Source organism: Homalodisca vitripennis, chromosome 8 (genome assembly GCF_021130785.1).
Source record: "Homalodisca vitripennis isolate AUS2020 chromosome 8, UT_GWSS_2.1, whole genome shotgun sequence".
NCBI classification, from domain to species: domain Eukaryota; kingdom Metazoa; phylum Arthropoda; class Insecta; order Hemiptera; family Cicadellidae; genus Homalodisca; species Homalodisca vitripennis.
The window spans coordinates 33,071,016-33,086,168 of NC_060214.1; the positions used below are offsets into that span (position 1 = coordinate 33,071,016).

The 15,153-nt window shown below is 30.6% G+C and overlaps 1 protein-coding gene across 1 annotated transcript; it reads right to left on the bottom strand.

Annotated features, from left to right (window-relative positions):
* Positions 1–4,118: 4,118 nt before the first annotated feature.
* LOC124367523 (cytochrome b-c1 complex subunit 9) lies at positions 4,119–14,552 on the bottom strand. The gene is made up of 2 exons (XM_046824407.1): positions 14,249–14,552; positions 4,119–4,229 (listed from the first exon to the last, which is right to left on the bottom strand). Exons 1-2 carry the CDS (start codon positions 14,387–14,389, stop codon positions 4,185–4,187), a joined length of 186 nt encoding a protein of 61 aa, XP_046680363.1. The 5' UTR covers positions 14,390–14,552; the 3' UTR covers positions 4,119–4,184.
* Between the last annotated feature and the right edge of the window lie 601 nt (positions 14,553–15,153).

The window sequence follows — 15,153 nt, forward strand, 5'->3', positions numbered from 1 at the left end:
ATAAATCCTGACAATAATTAAAAATACTCAAAATTTTCAATGTAATTGCTAAAAATTAACTGTAAGATTAAATTGAATTAAAACTCAACAAAAGATTTAGTATATTAGCGCTATCTACGCTTTAAAGAACAGTTCCGATATGGATTCAAGTTCTATTCTCTGGAAAGTTAAAGATACAGTGGAGTCCCGCTAATCCGAACACGTGTAATCCGAACGTCGGTTAATCCGAACAAGTCCAGGAGGAATTATTTATAACGATAATGAACAGTTATAGGAACTAATTACATAAAAAATGAAAATGGGTGCATCATTTCGTACATAAACAAAGAAAACTTTAATTAAATAGACATACAGTATTTTATTAAGACAAATTGTATACGGTACAGTACATAAATAATGAAGTTAAATACAGTACCAAATTGAAACTTAGTATGAGTTAATCGCATGGGCAAAAACATTTTTTTACCGAAAATTGTTTTTTTATGATTTTGTATTCCCTATTTCATTCTTTTTCAGAAAATACTTCACTTAAGATCTTCTGATGGTTAGTTCTTTTTTTATAGCTGTTTTTCTAAAGAATTGCAAAGAGATTTTGACGTGCAAGTACCAGAGAGCGATGGCCAATAAGGAGGCCTATGATCATAAAGATAATTTCCACCTGCCTAAAGTGGTAATGGACAAAATAAAACCAATATTTAGGGACTTGGCTTCACCAGACCTTCTAAGGAAATGTTTACACGGAGGTACACAAAACCCCAATGAATCCGTCAACAACATAATTTGGTCTCGACTTCCTAAAAATACATTTATTCTAAGGTCAACCCTTGAACTAGGTGTATATGAGGCTGTTGCTTGCTTCAATCAAGGTAATATTGTGAGATTTTTAGCTTTAACAATTAGGCTACAAGCCTGGCAACAATTTGGTCAGACAAATGAAACAGAAAAATGAGATCCGAATCCGACAAGCAGAAAATGCCATCGAGGAATTAGAAAAGAAGTGCCGGCAGAGGACAAAATTAACCAAATTAAGACTGGAAGAGTTGCTTGAGGAAGAAGAGGATCCAGATAACCCAGCATATGCCCCTGGACACTATTAACTGTAGTTTATTTTTGTATTTTTATAGAGTTGGTTACAATGAACTTCAAATGCGTTTTCTGTAAAACTATGTTTTTTTTTCGATAGGTACACTTTTCTCAAGAACTATTATAGGTAGCCTAATGATTCTTTTTTTAATTTGTTCCCTCAGTAATAATCTACATTATGAATACATATTATTGCCTTGTGTTCAGTACTTAATTTTATACATCAGAGTAAGTTGTAATTTTTTATGATATTTTTTGCATAAAAAGAAAAAAAAGTCACACGTTTATCTGAAAAGATTTTTTATAACCCTGTATTCAAAATTTTAAGAAAAGTACAAGGAACAGAATAAAAAAAATTAACTGGCTATCATTTATAGTTTTTAAGATAATGGTACCTAAAATTCATCAAATTAACATTGCGGGGATAGGCCCATCCGACTCCCCTTAAATTACTGTATTAAGAAGTGGAATCAAAGAAAAATTGGACCTATAGTACTGATATTATTATTGAGTACAATATTAATTGTTAAAAGACATAAATTCAGTTATTGTCTTCTGTCGCATTGAAGAGAGTCTATTGGATGACGCGTAGTTTCGTATAACTATTAAACGCGTGGACCCGTACAATATCCAGTACACTCACATTGCTTAACAATAGAACTCTCACACTAAATACGGTAAATGTGCGTAGTATTCGCAAACACGTTTATTTGTCAAGAAATACAATGCAACAGTCAGAAAACATGTTTTAATAAACAATGTTGATAATTCTATAACAAAATAGACCCATCTCAAGTTTAAAACCGTATTTTTCTGTAATTTTGGCTAATCCGAACAATCACGTAATCCGAATAGGGCTCGGTCCCAATTAGGTCGGATTAACGGGACTCTACTGTAGTATGAAACACTTTTCTTTCACAATAAGAAGGAAGTAAGATAAATTTTGATATGTTAAAAATTGTACTGTTTAAACGTCTTCCTTATAAAAAATGTATTATAAATAAGATAAGAAAGGAAAATATTAGTACCTGAAATGTGCCAACAAAATAAATTGAACTTTTTTGGGGGATAATATATGAACTATTAAGAAATAAAACACTACATATTTTAACATTGATTATCTATTCTAATAAAATCTGTGTGAGGCCCCATTGCAAGGAGTTTTCAAATACCGTCCGTTTGTTAAATGCGTACTATTAAATATTAAACGACGTAACCAATGAATTCATAATAATAATAATAATGGTATTTTTACTTTGTTTACATATTAAACAGTTAAAATAATAGAAGAAGGAATAAAAACCAAAGAGCTAAGTGCAATTTAAATAGACATCAATGATTATTGTGGTCAGACATCTGACAACTGATTAAATATATGTGGTAGATTTAATAGTTTGCAAGCTAGAGAATCAAAGACATTAATCCAGCTGTATATTTACCATGTATTAGGATGTTAACTCTTGGTGCCGAACTTGGTCAGTATTCATACAGTTAGAATTTTGGATTTTTTTGTCTGTGCCAACCAAACTTAAATTTGTTTGGCAGCAGCTATGATTTTTTTGTGGGCGTAAAACACTTAGGTCATCATCGCCTACTTGCATAAATGATAGCTACTCATAATTGGTGGTATCAGTTTACAGTACACATATTAGACGAAAACATAAAAGTAGGTAAATAAAACATTTCATAGAAGGAATAAATAGATAACAATTAAATCAACAACTTGAGAGAGACTGTAAAGTGGTCTAACCCATTAAACGATAAAACACAAATAACAATAACGGTAACAGGAGGAACTTAATAGCATAAGTTAAAGACTATATATACATTGTAATGTTTGTCTGCCACCAAGATGTCTGTAAAGAGGCCAATCCCGAAGCAGTAAATAAAATCTATACAAAGATATAAGCAGCATTATGAGATGGAGTGTACCTTTAAATAAAACTAATGGATCAGTACATAGAGCTTCTGATACCAGATGAAGTTTGAGACTATAAAATATTATATACTGTTGTTTATTGTGGCGGACTGTTCTCAGATAACGACTCTATTTTGCCTATACGCCAACCTGTTTTCTGAAACCTTAAAACTGTGTCATGAGTTGATTGATGGAATCTGCAGTGTACGCTTACATGAAAAGATCCAAGAAACTCAAAACTTATTGTGTACTGTTTAGCAATCTTGTATTAAACAATTTTCAGGTTTCAGTTAAGGCACAACAAAGTTTTGATCATCAAAAATTATAGTATTTAGCTTATATATCACAGTAACTCCCATTGCACAAAACTTTATCCAAATTATTTCTGCTTAATTTAATTTTAAAACGAAGAGGGTAAAAGCTAATGCAAAAGACCTCATACATCATTTTTCTAAATTTGACATAATTACTTTAATTGTTATATGGGCAAATCCAAAATTAAAAAAATATATATACAGATGAAATTTATTTGAGAAATTTAAATCTACAATCTTAGGAAATTAAGCTTGAAATAGGACTTTACGGAGAAGTCGGATTCTAACAAAGTGGGGAAGGGTGTGAAAAAGATATTGATTGTATACTGAGTCTACAATAAACAACCACCATCACACACAAGCCCAGAAACATACTAAACATATGCATAAAGATTGTTAACTAAATTAAATATTCTTAAAACTAAATTAATGATTCATGTTAATCTTGTATAGGTAGAAAAGAAAAGTGTATGATTGCACTTCTACTGATAGATGTACTCCTGACTAAGAATTATCCTAATAAATAAAGTTGTTTCATTTGATGTAATGTATAAAAATCACAATTTGTAGAAATGCTTGTTGTTATTTGCACCACAGTTTTATTAAAATAAAACAATAAAACAAATCAAAATTCTAAGTAAAACTGGCTGAAAAAGAATACAAATGAAGATTAAATATTCTGATAACAGTAATTAGTAAAAAAAATTATTTTTTGTTTTAGCATTTAACTGTAATTTTTGCTTAGCTTAACATGTTATCTATCACAAAATTAAATTTAAGGGGAGGGAGATATTAAACACATATTTCTACATTAACAAGTAGATTTAATTACACTTAACATACAACATAATTCTTCTAATGCAGTTGTCTTAGGAAGACTGATCCAATTTTTCTTTAACATCCTCCCACAGTTTCTGGAACCAACAAACAAAATTATTAAGAGTCTTTATTGACCACTATTAGTTTATAACAAGAAGATCCAGATAAAAAGGGAGAAAGGTGAGGACTTGGACAACATTTTAGTTTGCAGTTGCAGAATAATCATAATATTAGTAATCAGAGCCAGCTATTAATGGATGCAGCTATCTATTAAGTCAATCAATCAATTTAAAATCATTTTAACAAGAATCAGTCGACTGTCAGGCCCGAAGGAAAAAAGAAGTTGTGTAACTTAGGGAAACCAACGCACTGTTATTGGGTCCATACATTAATTTAATATAGGAATTGAATATATTTCCACTCTAGATTAGATTAAAAATTAAAAATAAAGGAATCTTAAATTTTAACACATTTAAACAAATGAGTTTGCAGCTTCAAATGTACGGAGTACTAACATTTTTGATTTGTGTATATTTTTCTGCCAAAGTGTCGTTTGTGTTTAAAATAACTTACTACAAATTATTTACAATTGTGTATTTTTAAATGTTACTACTAATATGTATATATATATGAATTAAAATGAATAAAGATGTAATATAGCATAATTTCAATTACCCTTCCCCTACCCATATTTAATACAGACAAAAATTCATTAATATTGTTATGGTCCTAAGATCTGAACCAGTTGGTTTGCAGTAAAATATACATTTTAAATGTGCCAGAGTCAAATGGTTATGGTTTTTGAGAAATTCTTAGTCTATAACTGTACGTATATTAGCATCACCTTGGACAGACTGATTTTGAAAACATTAGCACATAGGTGCAGCTGGTATTACTAATTAGATACAGTTTTAATGTTTAAAATTCTTGGGTTTTTTTCCAGAAAAGGGTCAAAGAATTACAGAAAATATTCAATAACATTAGTTAAATATTATTTTTTATAAAACATTAGATGCTCTACAAATTGTTATAAATGGATTCATTTTCTACAAATTCTTGGGTTTATAGCTAAATTTTAAATAGTTGAAATAGTACAATATTTAAAAGGATAAGAACTGCAGACACTTGCCTCATTAAATGTTGATTTATTATTAATTTATTAATTAAAATTCCATTAATTATTTATTAATAATTTCCTGATATTGTCATTACCATATACTGTATTTGTTATTTATCTGAATGTGTATTATTTAATGTTTATTTATTTATAATAGTGCATATGTAACGTTTAGAATAATATTTATTTATAGTTATTTTGCTTATAAATATTCCAGTGATACAATGGACATGGGACTTGGACTCAAATCACTTATTTCACATTTTGATTTATTTGTACTGCTATAATGTAATTGGGTGTATTTCCTGTTTTATAGCATGAAAATAGAATAAAATAAAAATAAAATAAATAAATTAACTTTTACGTTACAAAAAATCATGATGGCATGTTCCTGCAATCCTGTTATTCTTTTAAATCATCCACTGTATAACATTAACAAATTAATGAAACATGTAAATATGTAATTCTTAGTCAAACACATTTAAACTGAGATAAGTGACCAAACAGAGTGTCTAAGAAAATATGTATGTAAATTCAACTTATTTACAGGTAAACTTAGCGTTTGCAGTTTTTAATTCTGAAAATGAAAAAATTTGGGATTTACTTAAAAAATCATGACTGGTCTAACATTTTTTGCTCTTTGCTCTATCAAATAACAAGTAAAACACCTTAAGAAAATTCAAAGCATATTTGTTGGATAAATAGACCAAAATCTAAATTAACTCCTCCCCATTCCAAAATCCCCCATATGTATAGTCTACCCAAAACCCACAAACCTAGCACCCCTCTCTGGCGCAAAGAGCTTATGCTCAGATAAAGATGGATTAAGAGAGGAATTTAGGAAAGTTGAATCGGATCTTAGACACAATGGATACCCCCAGTTAGTAATAAATAAGTGCAAACGAACCAGAAGGATCATTACTGAGTCAGAAAAACAGAATAGTGATAAATTTGCGTTTATGTCAATCCCTTATGTGCTGGGATTATCAGAGAAAATTATAAGAGTAGGTACAAAATATAACATTAGAACCGTGTGTAAAACACACTATACTCTTAAGAGAAAGTTTCTTAAAATTAAAAAAAAAAATGGCACACAGGATTTGAAAAACTTTCTTTACAATGTAAAATGTAGTTGCGATAGATAATACATAGGCGAGACAAGAAGACCATTAAACGTAAGAATAATAGAACACAAAAGAAACACAAGAAAAAGTCTAACAGGAAAGTCAAAAACTGCACATCAGTGTTGGTCCAAAGACCATCATATTAATTGGGATAAAACCAACATAATAAATTGAGAACCTCATATCTTTAAAAGAAAATTAATTGAGGCTTCATACATTAAATTTGCAGACCAATCAATAGGTTAACCGTCAGTCGATATTAGGCCACTTTGGTTGCTAATTCTGAAAAATGAACTGAAACCCAAAAGTATCAAACAGATTAGATATTTGTAATAAACTAATGAGGAGTCACAGTATGGTTTAAAGTTCATCTAGCATGAACTAATAAAAAAAGCCCACTCCCGTTCCCTCCCTTTTTGCCGCCATCTGGTTTCTGCCTTGATGATGGCAAATATCTGGAAAAATCCTGTTCCCTTCACAACTGTGACAAGTTTGAAGATTTTGATCAAAACAGTTGTTTGAGTGCAGCAAGTGAACAATGCAACCAATAATTAACTTAACCAAATTAATTTGTTGGTCTTGTTATTGCGCTCAACTTTGTCCATTTCATCTTTGCTGTATATATTATGGTTTCCAAGATGCCTACAGTGTGCATAAAATTTGGAACACACGGTATAAAAGGCAAAGCCCTCACTCTCATCTCTAATTCTCCAAATTCCTGATAACTCAGAAAGTTTTAATTTGACACACGTATGGTGCATGACTTAAAGAGAAAAACTTAAGCATTTTCATGAAGATCAAACACCCATACGACACAAGAAAGAATAGACTAACTTTAATGTCAATTAAAAGCATTTTATGAGTCAAATTACTTGAAATTGTTCACAAACAGGTGCACTTGGTCCTATCCATCATCTCTTAGCTCTAATAATAATAGCTTAATCTCCACAAACGAATGACATACCTTCAGATGACAGTAATAATTGTGATCTGTCCTAATTAATATGATTAATGAGCTAAATAATGATGTTGTAAATAATTAAATATGATACTATAGATATGAAGTGGGCTAACTTTAACTCTACTAAAATATCACATATTATCTAGTAACTAAGGTAAAAAAGGTTGCTTGAAAATTCATGAATTCAAAATTGTATTTCTACAACCATTTTTACTCTGATTCTATATTTTTGTGAGATTAATAATATATATAAAAATTTCAATAAGCAATAAATTGAAAAAAAAACATACTTGTTCCACCGGGACTTGAACTTACTTGCCAGACAAGCACATATAGGCTATATACAGAGTGGTTACAAAGGGTGGCTGATAGTACTCATCATTACAAACAAAAAATGACATATAAACATAGGTTGAGAAATGTCTAGTTTAGCCACCTATCCGCCATTTTGTATGTTATAAAACAATTTTAAATCTAAAAGTAATAACACAAAAGAACCAAGTTTACCACATAGGTTTGAATAGACAAAATGAAAATGTAAAATAATATTTGAGTTATTTTCTTTTATATTAAGAAAATTGAGCCTGTTGACAGTTTTTAAAGCCAAATAACAAAAAAACCAGTATATTGACAAAAAATTTATTACATACTGACTATTTTAACAATTTATTATTATTCCAACGATGCTTGTTTCAATGAAATCTATCAATGCAAAAGTGAGTATGACCACTTTCAAGGCAGGCTGCATAAGTCAAGACTAGCAAACATTTTATCTTTTGATAGGCCTCAGCTGTTTTTCATCAGTTACATAAATATTACAAGATACCAACTATTAAGCAATTTTAATAACAATTCAAACGGTACTATTCCCAATGAATTCCGTCCATACATAATCAAACATGAGCACTTTAAACATACGCTTCCACAAGCCAGGAGCGGCAAACAAGTCAAAGTTAAGAGGTATCAGTTGTTTTGTTATTTTTAGTAGAAAATACTTAAATAGTTAAGGATAGCAATAATAAAATCTCAATCTTGAATTATTTTTTTGTATTTCCCGATTGGTTACATTTTGTTGCATAATTAAAATCAAGAGGTAGACATTCTTTCTCTCTTGTAATGCTAGAGACTAGTGAGTGATGTTTTCTGCAAATTCAATTAACAAGTTAGTGTTACAAGCATGAATGCACTTTAACGTACACTACTATTAATGTGTAAGAGTGGACAGAAGAAACGTGTTGTTTTTTTTAATGAAGTAAAGGACTTTAAATTATGGTACCATTATATGTGTCTTAATTAAACAATCTGGTAAAGTATCATATTAGAAATGCCCCTTGCCATCAGTGTGGCCTACTCGCAACCCAAACTTCACAACTTGTAATGGATAACTTTAACTTTATTTAATCTATCTATAATACGAACTTACGCACTTATCTCAATAATTTACATAATAATAAATAAAGACAGAGGTATTACAATGTTAGCTTCATTTCATATTTTTAATTATAGTTTACTCCATCCTTTACGACACATGTATAATCATCTCAATGTCATTAAAAACTTCTCATTGACTTTGTATCACAAATGTCTTTAAAACCATAAATGTTGATGTCAAGAGTTCTATCAATATGATTTTTTTTCTTTTAATGCCATCTTGAGACAACACAACCCATGTATTGAGATTCAAATTAAACCATCACTCATTGGATTTGCTTTCTTACAAAAAAGAATAGATAAGTTAGTTCTAAATAGTATACCATTAAAGTTAAATTGCAATAATAAATCAAAATAAATATTAGGCTACATTAACTAACTGGTTTGCTAAAATGTAACCTTTTATTTATTTATCGTTCACATGAATAAAATCTGAGACTAACTGTGAATGTGATACTTTATATAACGTAAACATTATATTTTAATATTTTTACTCAATTAATATTAAAACTCGGCTAATTATTGTGTATGTAAACATAATATAAATCGTATTTATAAAAAATTTAGGCAAAATCAATTAAGAATTTACAAACATTGATTACCAAGTGATTTTTTCAACAATTTCATTTTTTTCTATATTTTTCAATGCTTTTTCCATAAAAAAGGGCTCATGTTTCAGCAAGTAATTTTACATGGAAATAGCTCAAAAGAAAGGCTGCAATAGTAAGTGGCCACCGTGCCTTAATCCAATCAGAGTAGTACCAAGTTATTGGTTATAAATAACCAAAACTGGTAAAATATGAAACATTCTAATTATAGTTATTTTACAATGAATTATAGACAGTTAAAGAATGATAATATATTAAAGAAAAATATTCTGTTCTTTGGTATTATCCAGTGACTCAATCCCTATCTACTACTTATTATTACACGATAAAGTATGATTTATACTAGGTTATCATAAATGTTTTACTAGTAACAACAAAGTTAAAGTGTAAACTTTAACGAGCACTAACGTTGATCTGAGCTTTAATTTGGGTACTATCTTGAGAGATATTTTTCTTTTATCGCCAGAAGCGCAACGGTGCAAGCGGAGCACACACCAGATAGCCAGGGGAATTTCAAATCGATACCTTCCAGACCTCAAATCATGTCCCAGATCATCCAACTCTTTTTATGTCAGATCATGTTGGATAATCTGGCATGTGGTCCTAAGTCAAGGAAAGTACTGATTGCAAAATTGTACTGCAGTATAATAAGTGGCCACCAACACAATCAGATAATGATTATCGAATGATATGGAATCATTAATATACATAACCATCCAAAGGACTGAAAGCAAAATGTTGGATCAAATAACATAATAGATATTTCAAAGAACAATATTAGTTCGGCCTAGTTTTTCAATCTTAGAAATTAATGTATAGTTTATAAATTAAAATATAATATATAGTTAATATAGTTACAACAATTATATATGGGGAGACTTTAATAAGCGATCTATACTCGTTCAGTTGTTTTTTCAAACAATTCGATATATTATTATTCTATTTTGATATGTAAAAATCTTACACAATAAGTGTTATAATAAATGGAAAGGGTACAGATAAGCGGACCCGGTTCTTTATATCGAAATTGGCAAACAATATTACTTAATCATAACCCATCGATTACTGATTAATTATTTTGAATTATTAACTTAAATAGTCTACATCAAACAGCTGTAAACACTTTAAAATAATACATGTAGGGTAATATTTCAATTTTACATAAGTAATTTTTAATTATTAAAAATGGCAGTAAATTTTAGAAAACTACAAAGACATTGCTTTGAAAGATGATAAGACATGTTAATTCATGTTTTTCTTGTTTCACTGAACGATGGCAAATGTCCGGAAAAATCCTGTTTCCTTCATGTTAATTCAAACAAACTCTCCAATAACATAAAGTTTTTTATTTTTTGTGAGGCCTTTCGTACTCACATATTAGGAAATCCCAAGAATAAAATTAATGAAGAAGAAAAATCTGGAATTTATCAAATTAATTGTGACAATTGCGATTTAAAATACATTGGCCAAACAAAAGAAAGTTAAAACAGAGAGCTAAGGAACATAGGGCATGTTTAAAATACCAACAGGAAGAAAGATTAGCCATGGCAAAACATGCACTTCAAACTGGACACTCTTTTTCAAATGCAAAATTATTAAAAGAAGTACAAAATAAAAAATTCCTTGATGCATATGAAACAATTTTTATAAAAAAAAAAGAACCAAAATAATCTGGTAAACAACGAACCTGGACCTTTTCAAAATTCACCGTTACTTTATTTGATTTTAACTAAATATAAACTTTATTTTTATAATATACATATAACATACTGTGCTGTCATAGAATATTACCTCTTTGTATTTTTAATGACATATGTTTTTATTTAGTACAAAATTGTTTATGTTACTATTGTTATTATTATTCATTCTTTCATGTCGCCTCACAAAAATAAAAAACTTTATGTTATTGGAGAGTTTGTTTGAATTGATATATTCATTTCCAATAAGGCAAGAGCTTCAAGAATGATAAGACATGAATAAAATATATTGTTTTTGTGGCTTCAACATGTTGGACTCGTACCGAAAACCCCATTATGTGAAATTTGTGGGAAAAAAACAACGCCGACGTGAAATTTGTGGAAAGAAAACAACGCCGACGTGAAACTGCCATAGATTCCATCCATACAAAGAACGAATACCAGGAACTAGTTCCTAACTGAATCCTAACCTAGTTCATCAACTCAAACCATACAAAATATATGGGCAATTCCACGGTGTCGGACGTAAAATTCATACAGTTTTTCTTACTGTCTTTCTTAATTTATTGCAGTTGCCAGATAATATTCACACTTTGACTACTTTAATTGAAAGAGCTAACAATAAGGAACATTTTGATAAATGAAAGTGCTCTTAAATATTACTCACTAAGTAATAATAAAATAAATATCACTGGTGTCGGACGTAAACTGCTGAGAATGTTAGTGGTGACTTCATTTAAGATATGTTAAAAACTCTATGCATTCTTTTCACTTAGACATGCCAATAAAAATTGTGGTTGAGCACTAATAGATATGCTATAAAAACATGAAAATTTTAATTGGATATTAAAAATATATAATTATATATATTTAATTAATCACGTGAAGATAAATACAACAAATAAAGATTTTAAATGAACAAACACTGCTTTTATGTTAATAATCTCCATTTATAGTGGACATTTTCAAGACTATACTCAATAATTAAAAAGGCAAGTTCTGAGAAACCCCCTATAAATGGTCCCGTACCTCAAAAATGTAAGAGCCAATTTTGATAAAACTTTCTATACACATTCATTACATAGTCTACTATCCTGCAATACAACCCTCATTCTTAGGCCGCGCCTATTTTCGGAGTCATACCTATTTTACAGGCCAAGTGCTGACAAAATCCAATCTATGGATGGCCATACATCAAAAAACGTGCGAACCATTTTGATAAAACTTTCTATACACATTCACTAAATAGTCTACTATCCTGCAATACAACCCTCATTCTTAGGCCGCGCCTATTTACGGACCCACACCTATTTTACAGTCTATGTGCTGACAAAAACCAATCTATGGATGGCTGTACCTCAAAAACATACGAGCCAATTTTGATAAACCTTTCTATACACATTCACTACATGGTCTACTATACTAAAACATAAGCCTTATTCTGTTTATAGAAAGTTTTATCAAAATTGGCTTGTACGTTTTTGAGGTATGGCCATCCATAGATTGGTTTTTGTCAGTTCTTGGCCTGTAAAATCGATGTGGCTCCGAAAATAGGTGCGGCTTAAGAATGAGGGTTGTATTGCAGGATAGTAGACTATGTAGTGAATGTGTATAGAAAGTTTTATCAAAATTGGCTTGTACGTTTTTGAGGTATGGCCATCCATAGATTGGTTTTTGTCAGCACTTGGCCTGTAAAATAGGTATGACTCTGAAAATAGGCGCGGCCTAAGAATGAGGCTTATATTTTAGTATAGTAGACAATGTAGTGAATATGTATAGAAAGTTTTATCAAAATTGGCTCGTACGTTTTTGAGCTACGGCCATTCATAGATTGGTTTTTGTCAGCACTTGGTCTGTAAAATCGATGTGCCTCCGAAAAGGTACGTCCTAGGAATGAGTCTTATATTAAAGTATAATAGACTATGTTACGAATTTGTGTAGAAAGTTGTATCAATATTGGGTTATATGTTTTTGAGGTACGGCCGTGTATGTTTTTCCAGAATGTGACACGTAAAATTGATATATCTCCGAAAATAGGCGCAGCCTAAGAATGAGGCATGTGTTAAGAGTACAGTAGACCAAGTACTGAATGTATTTAGAAAGTTTTATCAAAATTAACTCTTACGTTTTTGAGGTACGGCTATCCATAGATTTTGTTTTTCAGTGTTTGATATGTAAAATCGTTAAATCTCCTGAAATTGTCGAAGCCTAAGAATGAGGGTAGTAATATAATACAGTAGACCATGTATTCCACGTAATGTATTAAGTATATTCTATAGATTTTTTGTATTTGTTCTTTTTGTTTTTAAATTATAAAATTTATTTAGTTTTATTAATTGAACTGGTTCAGGAACTAAGTTATTTGTAGTTCAGGAACTAGGTCAGGAGTAGTTCATGAACCAGGTTAAGATTCGTGTCAGAGGATTAGTTCTTTTTATGGATGAAATCTATGGGCACTTTCACACTGCTAAAACAACTGTAACTGTGAGAAGAGCAAATATGGTCGTCTTTAGTTTTCCTAATTTTTTTATAATAATTTGTTTGATCACTATAAATAATAAATTCATATTTTAATTTAAAGCATAGCCTATGTTATTGAGGACTATAGATACTTTTATATCGATTGATAGTCGTTCTAGGATTTGAGATGCGAATATTAGGTATCGATGATTAAATGTTTCGATATAAAAAACCGGGTCCGCTTATCATACCCTACCCGAACATAGTTATATTAATTTTTAATGTACACAATAAACACCAAGACGTCACTAATTGTTGAAGAATTTAAACTAGCGATCAATACAAGGAAATTATCTGAGATATTTCTACATACAAATACATTATTTGGTCGACATTTTGCTTCAGTTCTTTGGATGGTGATGAAAATCGATGATTACATATCACTCAATAATCATCGTCAGATTGTGTTGGTGGTCGCTTATTATACTGCAGCCCTAAAAGCAAAATGTCGGACCCAATAATGTAACAGATATTTCAAAGAATTTAATATAGTTTGCCAGTGTGTTGGTGGCCACTTATTATACTGCAGCTGCAACCATTTTCTTTTACAAAAAACATCAAATGGTGTGAAGTGGATAATGTTAGTATTTAGAGAATCAACGGAAATCTCAAAACATGTATTGTAAATTAGTAACAAATTAAGTCAATATTCTTACCCCTTTATTGTGTGTTCGCCAAAAGTAATCCACTCCTTGATCAAATGACCTTTCAAAAACAAAAGCACTCACTACAATTGTCATTGTAAATGTAGATGTTCTCCTTAGCAAAGCATTGTAGAGCGACTTTGTGATTGACATGGTTTAAAAATATGTATTGATAATTGTAATAATTTCCTTATAGGAAATACTAAATCCCTATATTTTTCCAATCTAGTAAGAACTTAAAGAGAGGACAGCCCAAGCCCAAGCTCACAAGGGTAAAGTCAAAGCCTAGAAATTTCTTTCTGCTAGTTTTTTTTTCCGTTATGTGCTTACTTAACAGCTGGTGTTCGGAATAAGCTTTGGTCTTTCATTGTTGGTAAATCTGTGTGAAACTGGAAGACACCATCGCAAGATTAGATTGTTTTAAGAGAATAGAAGTATTTTTTTCCTTCTCTTTTTTTAAGCCTCAGCTACAGCTATGTAGGCTTCGATGTTCACTGGTTTATCTTGTTTTTATACATGATTGGCCCTACCCGGAATTTGAACCCGTGATCTCTCAGTTAGAGAGCCGAGACTATAACCATTAGTCTACGGAGGAGGACGAATAGAAGTATGTTTAGACTAGTATACATGTATGAGAACGTGTGTGAGATTTTTTGCCAAATGCCGATGCTGAGTGGTATAAGACGTCAATCTTTGGATCTGAGTTACAGATACTTGAAATCCTATATGTGACCGTAGCAATTTTAACGATCTTGCACTGTATCGACTTTCCCTCAAATTCTGTTTGATAAGATCCTCGCACATACCAGTGGCCCATGAAGACGGGCAAAATAAGGCTTGAAAAGGGATAAACACACTTAAATCACTAATCTTCCTTTAATGCTTTACGAGATCTCAGGGCCTCCTATAATTACGTC